The sequence below is a fragment of the Cavia porcellus genome, unplaced genomic scaffold (genome assembly GCF_034190915.1).
Source record: "Cavia porcellus strain 051 isolate PalLab524CR breed Dunkin Hartley unplaced genomic scaffold, mCavPor4.1 scaffold_1, whole genome shotgun sequence".
Lineage (NCBI taxonomy): Eukaryota > Metazoa > Chordata > Mammalia > Rodentia > Caviidae > Cavia > Cavia porcellus.
In genome coordinates, this window is record NW_026947484.1 from 140854584 (window position 1) to 140873964 (window position 19381).

Here is a 19381-nt window from a genome sequence, read left to right on the forward strand (position 1 = left end):
GAAGACAGTGTAGGCTTTATTCAGTGGGGTTTGTGGAAAAACAATATAAAGAAATTGTTGTCAAAGGGAGACAAGAAAAAAGGATTTCATTTAGAAAAATTTGCACGAAAAACCAGGCTTTAGAAGGAATAGCTTACTAAGAAATACAACAGGTAGGGGAAAAACTTATACAATATTGATAGTAGGCAGAGTAGCTCTTGCCCATACTTACAGCCACATGGACTAGTGGGTGGTGGACAGGCTTCCATGAGTCTTTCTTCCTGACATGTGGTTGTTGGAAAGTTGTATTCTGCCTCCACTGTCTGAATTCTCTTCCTCATCCAGACTGTGAGTTATTTGTCGTTGCTAAAAATATAGGTACTAACCCAGTACCCTCATCTCAAAAAAAGGCAAGAGAGTTTTTAATAAAAAGAATTTAATAGTAAAAAAAAACCACATAGTTTTTAGCATGAAGCAATTTTAAGCCATAAGGAGTTGGAAAGCCATGAAAAGGTGAAGCAGGTTCATCCTACAATAGCAACAGAAAAGAGAGATGTAGATATAAAATATTTATTGAATGATTACTGTATACTAATTACTATCTCATGTGCTTCTTTCCAGGTGTTGCATTGAATAAAAATAATAATGGCTAGGCACTACCTTTATCCCCATCTTTAGTAATTTACCTAAAATCATTCAGATTTAGGATGAATCCAAGCCTTCTTTAAACTCCAACCACAGTCCTTAATTTCTTTAATGTACTGCGTCTCTTAAAACACAGGTGGTTCCCTAATGACTAAGCATATTGTAAGAGAGTAACAGCAAGGGAAGCCAGGAGGCAAGTATCAATACTAGCATACTGAAGGAAGGGTACCACTGTGTACTAATCCTTACCATAAATAGATGGTTATGTTCTGTTTTTGGTACCAAATGTGTCTTGGTGATAGCAGGGTTAAGCATAAGCATATCCAGGAATGCTCATGCTTAGGTGAGCTAGCTAAGGTTTAGTGAGTTGTTACAGAATACCTGAAGGTTTGCAAGTTATACACAAAATAGGCAATCTAGAGATGATTAACTCAAATGTAAAAGAACAAGATGCGAATGAAGATCCAGGATGTGAATCCAGTTTAGTTCAGAATTTTTGATTCAATGCTTAGAAGGAGAGTCACAAGGGAAGTAGCAGTTGAAAGGCAGAGTATATTAAGCTCTCTGGGTGGTTCCTGTAGTAAAAAGTAGGCTGAGGGCACCCTAGGGAGGGATAAAGGGAGACAGCAGGATAGTGAGTGCTGAGGAGTAGCCAGAAAGACACATCCTGGGAAAACCTTTCTGGTCTGGTGATCAGTTATTACTGGTCTTTGTCAGGGGGTTTCCTTAGACCACTAGGATAGAGAAGCAGAATGCCAAAGGAAGGAGTCAGCTTATGATGAGGTGAAATACTCTGTGGAGCTTCCTCTTTCTAAGATACCTGGCAGTGGGAGTGTTGGGAGAGTAGCCACCAGAATCTCTGGCTTCTCTTGTGGCTGCTCAGAATGCCTGTGCAAAAGAATTCACGAGTGCTATAGAAAACAAATGAAATCAGTTTTATTTTTACCCTGAAATAAGTAAATATACAAATAAATACATAAATAGAGGAAGGCTTATAAATTTTTTTGTTTTGTGGAGAATTGTCAAAACAGTGGTTGTCATCATCATTTGTCACCTGTCTGCCTACCCAGTGTCCAGCTATGAAACACCCTGGCTGGAGTTGTCTGTGACAGGAGAGAAGAAAGGCTGACTGTCCATTAAGGAAGGAGAGTGCCTATGTTGTTTACTTAACAAATTGCTGATAGCCCAGTGTTTGTTTTCAGGAGAACTAATCACATTCTTTTATTTTATCCATTCAAGTTGACTGAAATACTTAAATTTGGCTTGGACAAACTGCTGTTCTCTGAGGGGAGCACTATGGATGAAATCGACCTGGAGTCCATCCTTGGAGAAACGAAAGATGGCCAGTGGGTCTCTGATGCTTTGCCTGCCGCGGGAGAAGGGAGTGAAGAGCAAGCGGAAGGAAGTGAGTGGTTAAGACAGAGCAAGTGGCGCAGTCCCCTAAACTAGGGCATGGCAGTTCTGGGTCCTGGTGTCTGGGACATCTTTTCCTTATCCAGCCCTGTTGCCATCTTGAGCATAATCCTCAAGATATTTTTGGTCTAAGAACCTGTATTAAAATAACTGGAAATGTATCTGCCTTTTCTCTGGTAGCTGAACTTTGAACTCAAGATACTAGTGCTAAAGGTCATATCAGTATCCAGGATTAAATTTGTATTTTTCCTCCCTTGGTAGTATCTTCTCCTTTACTTATTAGTAAAGCCAACTATTTTTCTGTTTTTAAGCATTTAAAAGTTTACCCCACAGTTACTGAGGCAGCACGTCTGTTTATGTACTGACTATCCCAGATGTCAGTCAGGCAGGTGTCATTTCAACTGTTTGATTCTTGTTTACACAAGATACACTTGTGCGTATGTTTATTTGTTTTATATTGACTATTGTATGCATTTTTTATATAGAACATTATATCCACTTTTGGTATTTGTTTTTGTGAAATATAATAATGTTTTGGTTATTTCCTTTTATTAATTCATATGTGTGAAAAATAACATACAATTTTGTGCTGCAGTTTATAAAAACTTTTGAGTGCATTAGGTATAATTTTTATACTTCTCCAGAACTCTTTTTTTTTTTTTTCAGTGATACTCTTTTACAATACAAAACAGACAGATTTAGGACCTGAGACTAAATAAGAAGGAAGTGCCAGAAGTCTGAAAAAGAAAATACTGAAAAGGGAAAAATGTTAGCAGAGTAGAGAGGAAAAGTCTGTGTTATGAAATGGAAAGATAAGAAAGACACCTCCTTCTTGTCAACCATTCATAATAAAGAAATGGCAGAGCTTACAAGGAGAAACAAAATTGAAAAAATTTCAGTAGTGAGCAGTGATTATAATAATGCTAATAAATGGTATGACAAAGTGGACCAACATTTAAGAAGCTATACTGTAATTAAAAGCGAGGAAAAAATCATTATAAAATACATGTGTACCTTCTGGACCAAACAAGATGGAACTCATTTGTTATTAAAACAAGGGGGTTCAAAAAGTCATTTACAGTTTAAAGTAGGTCTAATAGAACAAATAATTGAAAAATATAGGATAGTAAAACACCATCCAAGATCCATCATTTATGTCTTCATCATTACATTTAGTGGGTAGACATTGTATTGAAAGCATACCACCCACAGAAAGGACAGTGTAAAATGTGTTGTTCAAAGAAAGACTGGGGATATAGCTCAGTGGCATAGCACCTGCCTGACAAGCACAAGGTGCTGAGTTTGATTCCTGGTACCAAAAAAGAAAAAGAAAAATGGCCTAGAAAAATTCAGAAAACTAGATACTACTATCCAGATTGTAATGTATTATGTATTTAATGTTTTAAGATATACCATACACAAAAATTACAGAATAAATTTAATAAAATTGTCACTTTTATATTTCCTGCAATATTATCTTTATAATTAATGAAAAATATGCTATTTTTTTTTTATCTTGTATTTAAATAATTGGACTGCTAAATGATTAAAATGCTGCTATGCATGAATTGATCCTTCTTATGCATAGATGAATGACTTGTTTAAATTACAGATAATTAGAGTTAATGTTGAGCATTTATTTGTGCACAGCCATAGTGAAGACTCTGTTATGTGCTTTGTTCTTCTTTCCATTTCTATGTATGGAATCACCTAAGGTATAAGAGATGGTTTTGTCTCTTTCTCTTTCTTTCCTCTTTTTCTTTCTGAAGTTGGTCAACATTTGTCTGTCTCTTTCTACTCTGTGTTTTTTTTGTTTTTTTTTTTTTTATTTGTACTGCTGGGGACTGCACTCGCCCTCACACATGATCAGCATCTATTCTGAATTTTTGAAGTTGGAATTTGAAGTGTTGCTTATTTATTTATTTATTTGTCTTTTTGAGACAGGGTCTCTCTATGCAGTTCAGGCTGGCCTTGAGCTCAGTTTGTAGCCCAGGCTGGTCTCGAACCCACAATGATCCTCCTGCCTCAGCCTCCTGAGTGCTGGGATTACTCGAAGTGTTATTTTTCACATAGTAGCTTTGTAAGAATGTTTCCTAGTGTCTCATGGTTACTGTGAAATGACAGTTTGCCTGTTCTAGGAGCCCTGGGAGTCAGTATAGACAGGCTGACAGATGTGGCAGGCTCACCAGGTTTCTTAGTTCAGCAGTACCTTCTTCTGGAAAGCATGATGTCTTTCTAGATGGTGTCTTCTTGTTTTGGTAGGAAGGGCCTGGCCCTGCCTTCGGGTTTTTTCTTTCTCTTTTGTTTCCATAGAACTTGAATTTTAATCACTTCTGTCTTTCTCTTTGTCATAAAACTGAAGTGATCTCTCCCTTTCCTTATCTACCTTTCTGTCCTCAAAAAGCAGTGCCTTTCCACATTTCTGGTTCCATCTGTGTTCTAGTCCCTTCTGTTCCAATTCTCTGATCTTGCAGATCTCAGACCCCTTGTTGTCTCACTTAGAGTGTGATCCTCATTTCAGGGGACAGAGTTTATCTGTGTGGTGCTGCTAGAACACTTTGTCTAATCTCTCGTTTGTCTTTCTCTCCTCTCGTGTGGGTTTGAAGTTGACTTAGTTGGTTCTGGATGCTCATTTCTCTGCTAACCTGAATAATGGAAGTTTTATTCCCTGGCTCCTAATTTTGTCGTAGATATGGGTTAGTGATTTTGTTATGATCTTTGTGATTTTTATAGAATATGTGAAAAAACTAGAATTTAGATAGCTGATACTATTTTGTATGACCCTGCTGTTTGACTTTTTTCATACTTTAGCCTTCAAATTCTTTATAATCCAATTTATATTCTGTAAGAACCCTTTTTGTTTTCTGCTTGTTTTACTTGTATTCTGTTTTCACTTCAAGAACATAACGTCCTACCTTGTGACTGTTATTACAGCTTTTAAAAATATAACACATGGAGGATATTTATTGTATCTTTTTAAAACGCCTCCTAACTGCATTGTGTCTTTTTCCTCCAGTTGCTTCTTCTTTTTCTTTTTATTTGAAGTTTGTTTTGGAATCTCTCTTTTTGTTGTTGTTGTTCATAGTTTTCCTAAAATGCCAGGTGTGCTCTGGCTGTCTCAACACAGATGCTGGTAAAAGCCCACAAAATGGAAGGGCAGGTCTATGGTGAGTAGCTCCTTTTCTCCAAAGTCAAGTTATTTAATATCTTCCTTGGAAGAGGCAGGGATTAGAGTAAAACCTGTCTACTTGGATAAAAAGACAATCCAGATATAAGCACATTCCTATAATCTTAACACTCTGAGCACTGCAAATTCAATTTCCCCCTGAACAATTTAGCAACTTAGGTAGGCCCTGTTTCAAAAAGGAGCCTAGGGTTGTAGCTCAGTGTTGAGGCCAAGGGTTCAATACACAATTAAAAAAAAAAAAAATGGAGAGAGGGAGAAAAAAGGATAGGTTGGGGGCTCATGGTATTTCTATTATATTTGATGTGCAGATCTTCTCTGAGTCCGTGTATTTGTAAGGCCTAAGCTTTTGGGAGAATTGAGAGGGTCCATGTTCTCAGAATCACCCCTTAGCTAGGCACCTATGCATCCATTGTTCTTAATCTGTTGTTATTCTTTCATTCACTTAACATTTTGCAGAGAGCTGTTGAGTTTTTTTTTTTTTTTTTTTTTTACCATTGCCTCATACACTTTTTTAAAAATCCCTTTACTATCATTTTGTAGTTTTAGACGAGGGAAGAAATAGATGCATGTAGTCATTTTTAATTGATTATCTTAAATACTAAAGTTTAAACCCATAACTGTATTCATCTAGAATAATTTCAATTTATTCACCTAACATGTACTAGAATAAGATAAATTTGCAGTGTTTTCAGAAAGATGATTATATTTCTTAACCAGTCCAGCTGCCAAAACTTCCCTAGATGGATTAAAATTTGGAATGTTGTCTTTGATGAATGGGTCTGGGTTCTGTCCGTGGTGGATGGTTCTGCTGGCAGGATATGGAAGCAGATCCAGACCTGTGGGCTCTAACTTCCTATTGACTGCACATTGAAGCCAGGGAGGAAAATTAAAGATAACACGAGTGAATGTGAAACCTAGTAATTTAAGCAGTCCCAATCAAAATTAAATAAAAAATGAGATTATTTTATCTTGAATGCCAAGGTTTTTTAAACATGTTTTTAAAACATGTGTTCATTAAGTTAAGAAGTTCGTGCAGCATGAAGCTACGTATGTTGATCATATCTGACACTTCTCAGCTCTTTTTCTCCCCCTACTTGTTGATTGAGTACCTCATTGCAAGCCCCCTGCTGATTTAATTAGCAAATACCAATTAGAATTACAGCTGGTTAGATTTGGGTACAAGTGTGAAGCTGTTGATCTCTTGAGAATGAAAATGTTTTGCTTTCATGCTCTCTAGGGAAAACATACTTAGAGCTGATTTCATAATGCTGTGAAAATACATTACTTGGTAACATGGGCTATTAAATATACTGCACTATAGAATCATTGTCTTAACCTGTCCGTGGTTGCTGGTCGTGGCTGGTTATCATTTGATTCATGGTCTTAGCAGATCTCTAGCCTTACTGAATCTTTGTGTTCTCATCTGTAAAATGGTGTTATTAATGTCCACTTTATCTTTTACCCAATTGCAGAATTCAAGCATGAGAACAGAAGTGAATGTGCTCTGATAGCGTAAAGTGCTATTCAGGACTAGACAATTGTCCTTATTGTTACCACCACGATCATTGTTTGCCAGCCTGTTCTCTCTACTTTTCTATAGATGGTAATCTGTGTACTGAAAAGAGTACACTGGCATTAGAGTCAGCAAGTCCTGCCTTCTTCATTTATTAGCAGTGAGAATTGAGTTTTTAACCCCCATATGAGCTTCAGTTTCACTTTTCCAAAGAGGGATTACCAGTTATATCAGGACCGGGGCAAGGATCATGGAGAAGCCTTTTAAGATCTGTAGAGTATTGTGAGTCCAAGGAACTATTTTGTGGTTCTTCATTTTCTCATAGACTTCATATTTATTCCTTTTAATATGATAGAAAAGGGAGTAAAGTGTTGAGTATTAACAGTGTTTGAAATTTTAAAAAATTGAAGATTGTGTTTTTAAAAATCGGTGAGGCTGGGCATATAGCTCAGTGACATAGTGCCTGCCTGGCAGGTACAAGGTCCTGAGTTCAATTCCTGATACCAGAACAAAACAAATTTTTGCTGAGGAGTAGTCGTGGAATGAGCATATACTGTAATTTGATTTTTGCTGAGGAGTAGTCGTGGAATGAGCATATACTGTAATTTGAGGCTCAACGAGGTAGAAGGATCCTGCAATTAATTCATGGGTCATCTGGGTAGAACAAAAGGGGTTTTATTTCAGTTTTTTCCAGTTCTGGAAATTAAACCCAGGGGACTTCTACCAATGAGCTGTATCTCTAATCCTTTTTTTGCAGGGTGTGGGGGCGTATACCAGGGATCAAACTCACAACCTTGCGCTTGTCAGGCAGGCGCTTATGCTGCTGAGCTAAATCCTTGGCCCCTCTAACCCTTTTTTGAGACCAGGTCCACTCAGTTTATATGGCTGTCTTTGATCTTCCTGCCTCAGCCTTCTGAGTAGCTGGGATTATAGGTGCATGCCACTGTACCTGGCTTCAAACATGTTTTAAGCCATGCTTTGTCCTCTGAAAACTGAATATATGAATTTTCATGCAGAAGCCAAAAGTGATGGGAAATGAAATATCTTTGTCACAGGCTTGTCTTGGCCTATTTAAAATATGGTCTATTCTTTTGTTTACCCTAATTACTACTTTGAATAATATTAATCTGTCTTTTAGTGTCTGAACATTTTACCCTTTGTGTTTTACATTTTTAGAAAACCATATGTACTTATTTGAAGGTAAAGACTATTCTAAAGAGCCCACTAAGGAAGACAGAAGATCGTTTGAACAACTAGTGAATCTTCAGAAAACCCTTTTGGAAAAAACAAGTCAAGAGGGCCGATCACTCCGAAATAAAGGCAGTGTGAGAACTGATAATTTATCTAAAAACATACGTATTTCCAAACTGTCATCCTAAGAGAATAAAAAAAGAAGCTGGAATCATTTTGTTCTCTTAGGATGATTCATTAAGAAATAAGTTTGTGTTTGTTGAAATGTGATCAGTTAACTAAGTCTTAGTATAAAAACTATGAAAAACTGGCATAAGAAACATTAAAAAGGTGAGTGTGTTATATGATCAACACTGATAAAAAGCAGCCACTCCAAAGAAATTGCTGTATTACACCAAAATATACCAAAATCCTGCTGTTGGTAATCATGACCCTAAGTCATTAAGAGAGGATGGCAGTCATAAAGATGTATGTAATACTCACAGTGTTTGGTGCTTAATGTGTGCCCCCTAAATGTTAGCTACCATGAAGATAATAATGATGTTGAAATGTTCTGGTTTAGAGGGAATTGTATAATACATTTGCTGAAGATTTGCATTAAAATTGGTTAAATTTAACATGGCATCCTACAGGGTATGCTTTCAATCAAGAAAAAAATAGCTGCTATTCTGAAGTTCCTTATTCCTAATGAAATGAATCAAAGTGACTGTCCCAGTCCCTACCAGTGCTCTTGCTGAGTGCACGGCACAGTGGCTACCATGCCTGTGAGATGTGGTGTATAAACAACAAATTGCAGGCTCTTGCGGCTAGTTGCCACAGGCTAGGTAGCATGCAGGACAACATGGAAACATAGTGTTTTTGTGGAACACTAAGCATGTTGCTTCTGTACAACGTGTGCTTTAGCAATGAATGAATTTCATGGAGGAACAGGCAACTCCTGGCCTTCTTGGCTGTAAGTCTTGTTCCTCCTACAGCTTCTTATTCCAGGCCTTGTGGAGGGGTCTAGCAAAAGGAAGCGGATTCTGAGCCCTGAAGAACTGGAGGACCGACAGAAGAAAAGGCAAGAAGCAGCAGCCAAGAGAAAGAGACTGATAGAGGAGAAGAAGAGGGAGAAGGAAGAAACCGAACATAAGAAAAAGTATGTCTGTTGTTAACCAAGCTAAGGGTCACAGTTAGAAAAGTACGGCTGCCCGTAAGTTTAAGGACAAAAACTTTTATCAGGCTGGTAGTTCCTGTTGGTAATAGAATACTTCTTAAAATATTTTACTTTAACATTTAGTCTACTTTAGTGAAAACTGTGAGTTTTTCAGAGAAGATACATTCTGTTGATACAAGAAAATCTGAAGATTTTATTATAGCTGTCTGACAAGGAGTCATTTATTTTAAGAGTCCCTTTGAGTCATGTTCTTAAAAACAGGGACATTTGGTGGGTGCTCATTATTGAAGAGGCAGATAGGCTAATCAGGAAGACTTGTTTATTTACAAATTAAGCACAAAACTTCAGTCAGGGTTAGCTTCTAATTGCATTTCCACTTGGCAGTTATTATTTGTGAATAGCAGTGTAAAAATGTGCTTTAAAAGGAGGTTGATTTCCTTGTCCGTCTGGCTTGTTGAAGGATGGCCTGGTGGGAGTCCAACAATTACCAGTCTTTTTGCCTACCCTCCGAAGAGAGCGAGCCAGAGGACCTTGGGGATGGGGAAGAAGAGAGTGCTGCTGAGCTGGACTATGAAGATTCTCCCTCCATCAAGTATGTCAGCGGTGACGTCACCCACCCACAGGCTGGGGAAGAGGATGCTTTCATTGTGCACTGCGTTGGTATGAGAAGTGGTATGGGACTGGGGTGGGTGCCTCAGACTTCATGGTGCTAAATGTAGAGGGTGGGGCAGAATTATGACTGAAGTGTTATGGCCTATTGCTGTGTTGTATGGTCAAAAGAGCATGGATTTTAGAATCAAGAGATGAAGATTTAACTTTTGGGTCTTTCATTTACCTGGTTGAGTTACCCATCCTTTCTGAGCCTCAGCTTCTTTATCTATAATGGGGTAATACCAGCCTCACCTTCTGCATAAAATTTTTAAGAGGGTGAAATGAGATCACATTTAGAAGACAGATGCACCCTTTTAGAAGAAGCAAAACTCCAAACTGGGTTTCCCTTCATGACCTTTGCAATTTTTTGCTTCCTCTGCTTAAATAGTCTTTCTCCAAATAAGAAAGTCAAGAATTGTTCTCTCAGTATCTTCTCAGAGAGATCTTCCCTCATTACTTCATATAAAACAGTCTCCATCCTCACCTATTATCCTCTTTTGTATACTATTTTCCTTTGTCATGAACATCACCACTTGGTTTACTAACATGTATTTGTCATCTAGACTGTCTCTCATTGATTAGAAAATAAGTTTCATGAAGGCTGTTTTTTGTCCCCGTTTTAGTTCATTGCTCTAAACTGTGTTTAGAATGGTGCCTGACATCTAATACCTATGAACAAATACATAATAAACTCAACTATGTGAGCAGATGCTAACCAGCTATGTTAGTACCAACTTGAATAAGTCATTTAACTTCCCCTCTTCCTCACCTGTAAAATGGGACTTGTATGGTAAGGAGTCAGAGCTCATTTACTACTGAGTCTCATGTAGTCTCCATCCTTCCTCAGTCATTTCCCTAAAGTTACAAACATACCAGAGTCTAGATGCTTTCTTGTAAATGATGATCTATTGTCTCCCAGAAAACCTGAACATATTTAGGCAATCCAACTGGAATATTTGTAACTTTTTTTTCCTTTTAAAAGTTACTCCTCCAAGCATATTTTGAACGTCTTTGGTTTCTAACTTGCGGGCTAGAATTTGCTTTCTGTGGATAAAAATTTTCTTCCTTCTATCAGATGACTCTGGCCGCTGGGGCAGAGGTGGTTTATTCACAGCTCTGGAAAAACGATCAGCTGAACCAAGAAAAATTTATGAGCTGGCTGGAAAAATGAAAGGTAAGAAGCAAAGGAGAAGGGAAGATCAAGGATGGAGTAAGACAGAAAAGAACACTTAAAATGATATCATGTGGGTTATAAAACACTGGGTAAGGAGTCAAAAGAACCAATTGGAGTCTGAATTCTATCATTTATTAACTAATTGTATGACTTAGAGCAGTACTGTACTGTTACTGCCCTGTCTTCTCTGTTGTAATTTGTAAATAATACTTACCTATTTCACATGACTTAATTAGGATAATGAGTGGGCAGGTACTTTGAACAATGCCAATCACTGCATGTATCTTAAAATATTAAATGAAAATTATTGCATTGTCCAGCTCATTCCATTTTCTTAAGGGATTATCTCATAAACATGTCAGAGTCTTTGGAAGAGAAATTAGATACACTGTTAGTAGCTCTGGTTTGGTACTGAGGGGAGAAAGATATATTATAAGGTCCATGCAGCCTGGGGTACAGTGTTCCTTGTACACAGAAGTAAAGTTGTTTGGAACTAGAGCAGTTTTGAAGGCTGCACAGTACAGTACTGTCCTTTGGCACAAAGAAGGGGAAAGAACATTTCCTTGTACATGTGGAAACCTCAACCTGGCAAGGAGAGTAAAATTATCATTGTTGTTATTTTGGGGGGAGTTGAGTATTTAAAAGACCTTGTTCAATAAAGGCCCTCCAGATTTTTTCCGAATTGTTTTTTCCTAATTCTTCTCCCAGTTCTCTAAAGTGTAAAGAGATACAAGAACATAAAGTGAAATTTTTTTGTAGTAAAACAGATTTCTGAAAGAAAGGCTTAATATGTGTTGAAATAGATAACCCAGATCTAGATAATGATTTGATAGCTGGAGAAACAGAGAACATAGGAACCTAAGAAAGGTCAGAACCAGAGATAAAGACTGAGGAGTCTTTTTGAAGTTCTTATTTAAAGCTATGAGAGAACAAAAATTAAAAATAAATAAAATTACGTAGTAAATGAGAAGACACAAAACAAAACATGGAAAACATCTCTGTGCAGAGTTAACGTAAGAAGAGGAGCCAGCAAGGAGTATCAGGAAAATGAGAGAATCTAGAGGAGTTGGTGTTTGGAAGTAAAGGTTGAGTAGCCCTTACCCAAAATGTTTAGTACCAAAAGTAGTATTTCAAATAATCAAATGATTTTATTCTGGAGTATTTTCACATAGAGAGACATTTTAGGGATAGGATCCAAGTCTAAACACAAAATTAAGAGAGACCATATTACCTAAAGGTAATTTTATGCAGTATTTTTAGTGCACCTGTGTTTTCATGGCACTCCATGCCACCTAAACCCAGGTGTAGAATTTTCTACTTGTGGCATCTTGTCACTGTTCAAAAATTTGGAGTTTTAGCAGCATTTTGAATTTCAGGTTTTTGGATTGGGAATGCTCAGCCTGTACATGGGAAGAACAGATATCAAGAAGACAAAAGTGGTATGCAGTGTCAGACCAAGGTCATCCCCCCTAAAGTGAGAATTGAGAAAAGGTCACTGGATTTGACCCTAGTTTAGTCACCTGACCATGGAGTACTTTGAGAGTACTTGTGGCACAGACTTAAGTGGTCAGTAGGAAATGGAGTTGGGAGTGTAGATTCTTCTCTGAAGCAAGATTGAAATAACAGAGCAGATGGCTGGGATGGAACTTGGAAGGCTTCATGGAGGTTATCTTAGGTCTAGAAAGAGTTATCTTAGGTCTAGAAAGATGAGCTGAATTTGAACAAGTACAGAGAAATGGCAAGAGGATGCCTGATGGCTGCATTCTTGTGATATCCCTACAGTGTCTCTTGTTTCCAGTATATGATTATTGAAGACCTGGTCAGTGACACAGTTCATGTGCACGGGCCAAACAGGCTGGGATACAGGGTTTAGACCAAGGAAAAGAGGAGAGCTGGATTTTAAAGGGATGTTTGTCTGCATGATAGAAGCCTGTACACAGCTCGTCCAGAGAGTCAGTGCTAAGCAAGACTATGGCCCCTAGATAATGACTAGTTATTTGGGAAATAGGACTAGAATAAAGGCATAATATGGTCAGTATTTTCTGATGACTTAAAAGATGGGAGTGTGCAAGATGCCTATCATTTTTATTTGGACAAAAAATTCAAAGTAAGTTATATAAAGCCCAGAATTAAATTAGCACATTTGTCTAGAGCATGCATTCAGTTTGATTTGGATGTGATAGTGTGTTAGTTACCTTTCCAGCTCTAGGACAAAATACCTGATATTTGCAGCTTAACAAAGGAGACATTCAATTGGCTCACTGTTTCAGAAGTGTCAGTCTGTAATTGGTGGTTCTAAAGCAAAAACATCACAGCAGAGGGGTTTGGTGGGGGGAAGTTGCTCAACTCTTGGCGGCCAGAAAGCACAGAGAAGGAACAAAGAGGAAAGATTCGCCCTTCAGGCGTACTCCTGAGACCTACCTCCTCAGCAGGAGCCTACCTTCTAAGAGCTCATTATGCTACGAACTCATCAATGAATTCTTTTTTCCATTAGTAAAGATTGAACTCAGAGCATATGTACTGAGCTACATCCTAGTTTTTTTGTTTTTTGAGACAGGGTTTTGTGAAATTGCCTATGTGGGACTTGAACTTAACATCCTCCTGCCTCAGCCTCCCAAGGCATTGGGATTATAGGCATGAGCCTTCAAATCCAGCTTTATTAATAAATTAATCCACTGATGAGTTTAGTGTTCCTATGATAGTTACTCCACAACTTCACCTCTGAACACAAAGCCTTTGGAAGACATAACAGACAGAAAAGTACACAAACACAAATAGAATAGCAGTAGAGTGCTATATTTGAATGATTTAAGACAAGATTTCCAAAGAAGTTTTTTTTTTTTTTTTGGTCTTTTTTCTTTTTTATCGGTACCAGGGATCAAACCCACGACTGCCTGCTTGCAAGGCAGGCGCTTATGCCACTGAGCTAAATCCCCAGCCCCCTTTTCCAAAGAAATTTTAAGCTCATAGGATTCTTACCCTTTTCTTTCCCCAAATACCTCCAACTTTTGTATTCACTTTCCAAAGCCTCCAGGTGCATTTGAATTAAGGAGGGAAACAGATGAATACCTAAGGTGATCACTGAGGTCAGGAGAGTCATAAAAATATGAAAGATTCTAAAGTGACCTGGAAGTCAAAATCTAATTGGAGTAAGGAAAAGGAAAGCATAAAGAGCATGCAGAATAACCTTTCAGAGTTCTTAGTAAATTTAATATTTTCTTTTCATTTTTTTTTTTTAATCTTAGACTTGAGTTTGGGAGCTGTCCTTTTATTTCCTATTGATGATAAAGAGTCAAGAAACAAAGGGCAAGATTTGGTATGTAAAAACAAAACTAGAAGATTCATCTTCACTAGAATTAAAGTTTGATTCATATCAATGTCTCTTGAAACCTCTCCATCCCTTACTGCTGTCCCTAGTATTATAGTAATTTTGTAAGGATACCATATCAGAGAACCACAAACTGGGAAGCTTAAATTATAGAAAAGTGCTTTGCATACTGTTTTGGAGGCTGCAGTTTCAGAATGAGAATGTCAGGAAGTTTGGTTTCTCTGAGGCCTCTTTCTGTAGCTTATATATCTGCATATCATCTTTCCTTTGTGCAGATCCCTGGTGTCGTTCGGTGTCTAAATTTCCTCTTACAAAGATACAAATCGAACTGTATTCAGTTACACTGTAACAGCTTAAATTTTGATGGAGTAATCTCTGTAAAGACCCTTTGGAAATGCAGTCACATTCTGGGGTACTGGGAACTTCAGCATGTGAATATGGGAGTAACATAGTTCAGCCCATAATCAAGAGGGGCCCCATATTCCATTTCTCTCCCCTATTCGACACTGTCCTGTACTTACTCCTTCCATCTTCTGGCATAGGCAACGTGTCCCTCCACGTGCAGAGACTCATACTCTATCTTGGTCCTTAATACTCCTGCAGTACTGGCTCAGAAATGCTCAGTGAACATTCAGTGCGTCAATAAAGAAAACATGACCGAAAACTCTGGGGGATTCATTATTTATCATATGAAAATTTCTGTAAAAGATTGTGTTTCTAGTCAACTATATATAGAGGAGTAGAAATAACCCACATTTCCTCTGCTTAATATCAAACCCTTCCTTTTTTAACTACCTCTTGTTTGTAATTTAGAATCCTGGGAGTTTTCTTTCCAAAGCCTAAATTCATGTTTGAATTTTGAGCCACATCTTACTGATGTAGAAAAGAAGAAATTTAGGCTGAAGGTTCATCATCTTGAAGCTGGTGGTCTGTGTGGCTTAGTTGGCAGAGGGGTTCCTGTTTAGTCATTTATTTCTAAAATGCTAAAACAAAATAAAATAAAACAAAACCAAATACCCAAAAACACCAGTGTTTGTGCAAAAGAATCTCAGAGTTGAATGACTCAAGAAAGCCATTTAAAGGCTACTGGACATCATGTCTAGGATGTGACTACAGTTATGTTGATCCCAGAAGTGCCTTTGCCTCTCTCTAGCTCTACCCAGTTAGGATAGCATGGGAGCTATGGCACTTTGCCCTCATAGGGATTTTTGGGACAGAGATTGAACGACTGTATGTTCTGGGTGATAGAGATGGAGCAACTGCATATTCTGGAGCTGACTAAAGCCTCAGAGGGCTGGAATACAAGAACCTTTAATGTCTCCTTCTAAGATTCTGAAAAATCCTTCTTTACCCTTGAGAGCATTTAGAAAGTATCAAACTGTCAAAGTCCAATCAAAGTTTGGACTTTGATTTTAATATTTGTATTCCTTCCCTTCCCTTCCTTTTCTTTCCCTTCCCTTCCCTCTACTTCCCTTCCCTCCCCTCCCCTCCCTTCCACTTCCCTCCTCTTCTCTCCCTTCCCTCCCTTTTTGTCTCTTCCCCTCCCTTCCCCTACCCTCCCCTTTTCTTTCTTGAGACAAGGTGTCAAGTTACCCAGGCTTAACTTAAATTTGCCATCCTCCAGCCTTATCCTCTTTAACTACTGGGATTATAGGCATGTACTACTATGCCTAGCTACTTTTACCAAATACATCTTAAAACATAAGATAGAAAATATGAGATAGACCACTTAAGATGGGGCACAGAGTCATACATTTAGTGGGCATTGTTGTTCATGAAGAACATCCATAGGTAGAGCCAAAGTCTAAGTGACCCATGCACAACTGTGTTCCCTGCAAGAGCAGGTCACTTAGTGGATAATGTAGCTGTCTCATGTCACTTCATTTTTTTAATGGTTGTTCTTCTTAGTTGGCTCTGATTGTGGCTCAGCACCGTGATTGTGCCAATGTCCTGTCTGGCATAAAGATGGCAGCCCTAGAAGAGGGCCTAAAGAAGATATTTTTAGCTGCAAAGAAAAAGAAAGGTAAGTTTTTATATTTGTGCTTAGGAGGAGCCAGATTTCTGTTTCTAGACATTGCAGTGACTTTTGAAGAGAGGTGAGAAATGCTAAGACTGCTCAATTTGTGAGGCAAATGTAAACACCAGAAGTAATAACCACGCCATATTGTATTTGTGTAGCCTTTTTTTCCTTTTTAGGTCACTTCTGTATCCATTACCTCTGTGGACCATGTCCATCCACTGGATATTTTTATCATGATTTTATAGATGAGGATACAGGGCTAGAGACATAGCAGCTTTGTCATGTATGGTTGGGAAATGTTTCTTATGTCTCCTGTTAGAGTCACAGTCAACCTTAGTGGATAGTTTACTGCCAAAACATTTAGTTTTGTTTTCAGACTTAGTATGCTGTAGTGTTTGGTAATTGCTTATTTAAGAATCCTTTTAGATTATGACTCCCCCACCAAACATTCTTTTGCCATTGCACATACTTATTTCTGGGGCTGTAGGTATTTATGTTCAACACAATTAACTTTTCCCTATTCCAACCTCTTCCCAGAATATTTTTGACATTTATAACTTTATAATCTCAGTGGAACAGTCAACAGTGATTTTCTCCTGTATATATTTTATATCCGTTAGTCAGTTTGAGATGAGGGAAGACATCTTGATCTTGATCTGTTGTTTTTGTTTTAATAGCAAGTGTTCATCTTCCACGTATTGGATATGCCACAAAGGGTTTTAACTGGTACGGTACTGAGCGCCTTATTCGGAAACATTTGTCTGCAAGGGGCATCCCAACTTACATGTATCCTTTTGTAGTCTTAATATTTTGTTCTGAAGAAAGAAAATGTGTTATATTTTCTGTTGTCGCTGGTTAATCCACAGTCATGTTCTTTCCTGCACATTCTTTATTCTGCTTCTCTTCAAATGAGACAAAATTAAGAAGCATTTTCTATCTTGTGTATATCTGGTGTGTACACCAAGGAGATAAATATACTAAAGGAGATAAATACACCCAAGCATTCTGGATGCCAAGGGAAAGGTTAAAAAGATATAAAGTGGAGAATTTATCGAACAATTGCTATTTGATAGTATTTTATTCTCATCACTTCTTTAGAGATCCTTCAGATCTGTGGACTAGGATGTAATTCTAAGATCTTTATGTTCACTAAAATAAACCAGAGAACTATTTTATTTTGGAATCTTTTGATATTTTCTTTGAGGCAGTATGAAATTCATTCTAACCATTAAGTCATAATCTAGCAAGGCTACTATGTATTTCTCTCTTTTTTAAATTAATCAGTACTGGGATTGAACTCAGGGCTGCACACTTGCAAGGCAGGCACTTATGCTGCTGAGCTAAATCCCCAGCCAACCTACTATGTATTTCTCATGCCCTCCTTGCTGTATGTTAGCATTGTTAGAACTATTATACTATATCCAAATGCACTAAAAAAAAAGCTAAATTAATCCTCAATTGCAAAAATCATACAGAATTCCATCTTTTACATAGATCTTTATTGAAATTAGTTCACTCAATGATAGTCTTCTACTTAAGTCACTATTTAAATAACTTACAGAAAAAAGAAGTTACAGAAGTCATGTTTTTTATACTTGCACAGTTCAAGCAGAATCTGAAGAGTTTAGTACAAGACTAGCAGTAATTAGTCCTAACAATATGGGAAATGTTTTATGATACAGAGAAAAGTAATTAAAGCATACCACTTTTAACATGATTGTTTCAATATTTATTAAAATAGGGAACTCATAGTTTGGATAAAGTAGAGTTTAAAGTTGAAGTATGTTTTCCTTGACCATCCTTACTAGATACTACTTTCCCAGAAGCAAGGCTTCTCCTGTCCTTCATTCACAGTCCCCATCTTCCTCCTCAACACAGCCGGTGCCTTAACAGTTGGCCAAGTACCACACCTGGTCTTTAGCAACCAACTAGTAAGCAGTTTGCTTAGAGTAACTGTCAGAGGGCTTGAAAAATGTATCAGGATCTGGTGGATGTCTGAGATGGTCTGTTTTCTAGATTTGAACTTTGTTCTTCTGGATGTGTTACTCTGATCTGGTACCTATAATACAGGGATGCGTTACTTGTTTGGGAAAGCCCCTGGGCCTTAGTTTACATAAATATCTGCTTAATAAATTTTGTATTTCTGATAGTTTTATGGTCATTGTTTTTTTTTTCCTCTGTATCTAGTTTTCTTCCTTACCACCAGACATTCTTTCCAGAGGAAAGACTGTCTAGATTAAAGAGATAGGAGAGGTAATAGAGCATAGCAGTTCTGGGAAAAGGAAGCATCTTCAGAAAACAGTACTCAGGGGTAGAGTCTAAGAAATAAAATTCTTGATCCAGTCAAGTGGAGCACCTGCCCTTTGTGCATTACCCAGCACCAGGGTCCAGAATAAAACCCATTGGCTTAGAGGCCTGTTCAGTATGACTTCAAAAACACCAGAAAATCTCCATTCTCTGACCTTTCAAATCTAAGTAAGCTTCAATACAAGAGAGAATTGCAGAAATAGCATAAAATCTGTACATAATGACTAGTAGTGTTAAAGAAGGCCAAGGATCAAGAACCACTAGAGGAAGAGTTGTAGAGGGAAGACTGTATAAGTAGTGGCTTCTCACATTTCTGTGGGTGAAATCTCACTTTTGGACAACTGTTGTCAAGCAGCCTAATCTCTGTTCCTTTGAGGCCTCCACACTACTAAGGCTCAAGGGAATTCATTAGAAGCTTAATGTAGGGAACCTAGACTACTAGAGTACAGAGCTAGGACCATGACCTGAGGAAGCTAGTGCCTTTAGCACCTGAGTTTTACAGTTCTGTATGGTTCCTTGCCCACAACATTTCCCTTCAGAAGTTTAGCATCTATTAGATTCCAAATTTAGGATTCCTTTTTTTCTTCTAAAACCTCTTTCAGTGATTCCAGTTGCTTCCTGTCCACTATTTTTTTTTTTATTTTAAAGACAATAAAACAAAACTACTGTCCACTATCCTTCCCACCAGCCTTTAATGTATTCATTAGTTTTTTAACTGACTTAAGATGTCTGTACTTATTTATGGAGTACAATGTTAGTCATTCAGTACAGGTATACAGTGTATAGAACCAAGTAAGATTGATTAGCATTTCTGTCT

General features: G+C 37.7%; 1 protein-coding gene across 4 annotated transcripts in view; it reads left to right on the forward strand.

The window, feature by feature from the left end:
- Chd1l (chromodomain helicase DNA binding protein 1 like) overlaps positions 1 to 19381 on the forward strand; it is a 93587-nt gene that overhangs the window by 53880 nt on the left and 20326 nt on the right. For 3 of the 4 annotated variants that reach the window (XR_010049893.1, XR_010049894.1, XM_063256753.1), the window contains exons 15-23: positions 1864 to 2029; positions 7914 to 8062; positions 8903 to 9066; positions 9545 to 9744; positions 10811 to 10909; positions 14155 to 14225; positions 16146 to 16260; positions 16935 to 17043; positions 18066 to 18188. Coding sequence is in view for 2 of the 4 variants with exons in the window: in XM_063256753.1 (XP_063112823.1) it covers positions 1864 to 2029; positions 7914 to 8062; positions 8903 to 9066; positions 9545 to 9744; positions 10811 to 10909; positions 14155 to 14225; positions 16146 to 16260; positions 16935 to 17043; positions 18066 to 18147 (1155 nt within the window). In the remaining 2 variants the exon portion in view is untranslated. Of the gene's footprint in view, positions 1 to 1863; positions 2030 to 7913; positions 8063 to 8902; positions 9067 to 9544; positions 9745 to 10810; positions 10910 to 14154; positions 14226 to 16145; positions 16261 to 16934; positions 17044 to 18065; positions 18407 to 19381 lie in introns of those variants that run through there. The other variant, XM_063256762.1, reaches the window with a different exon arrangement.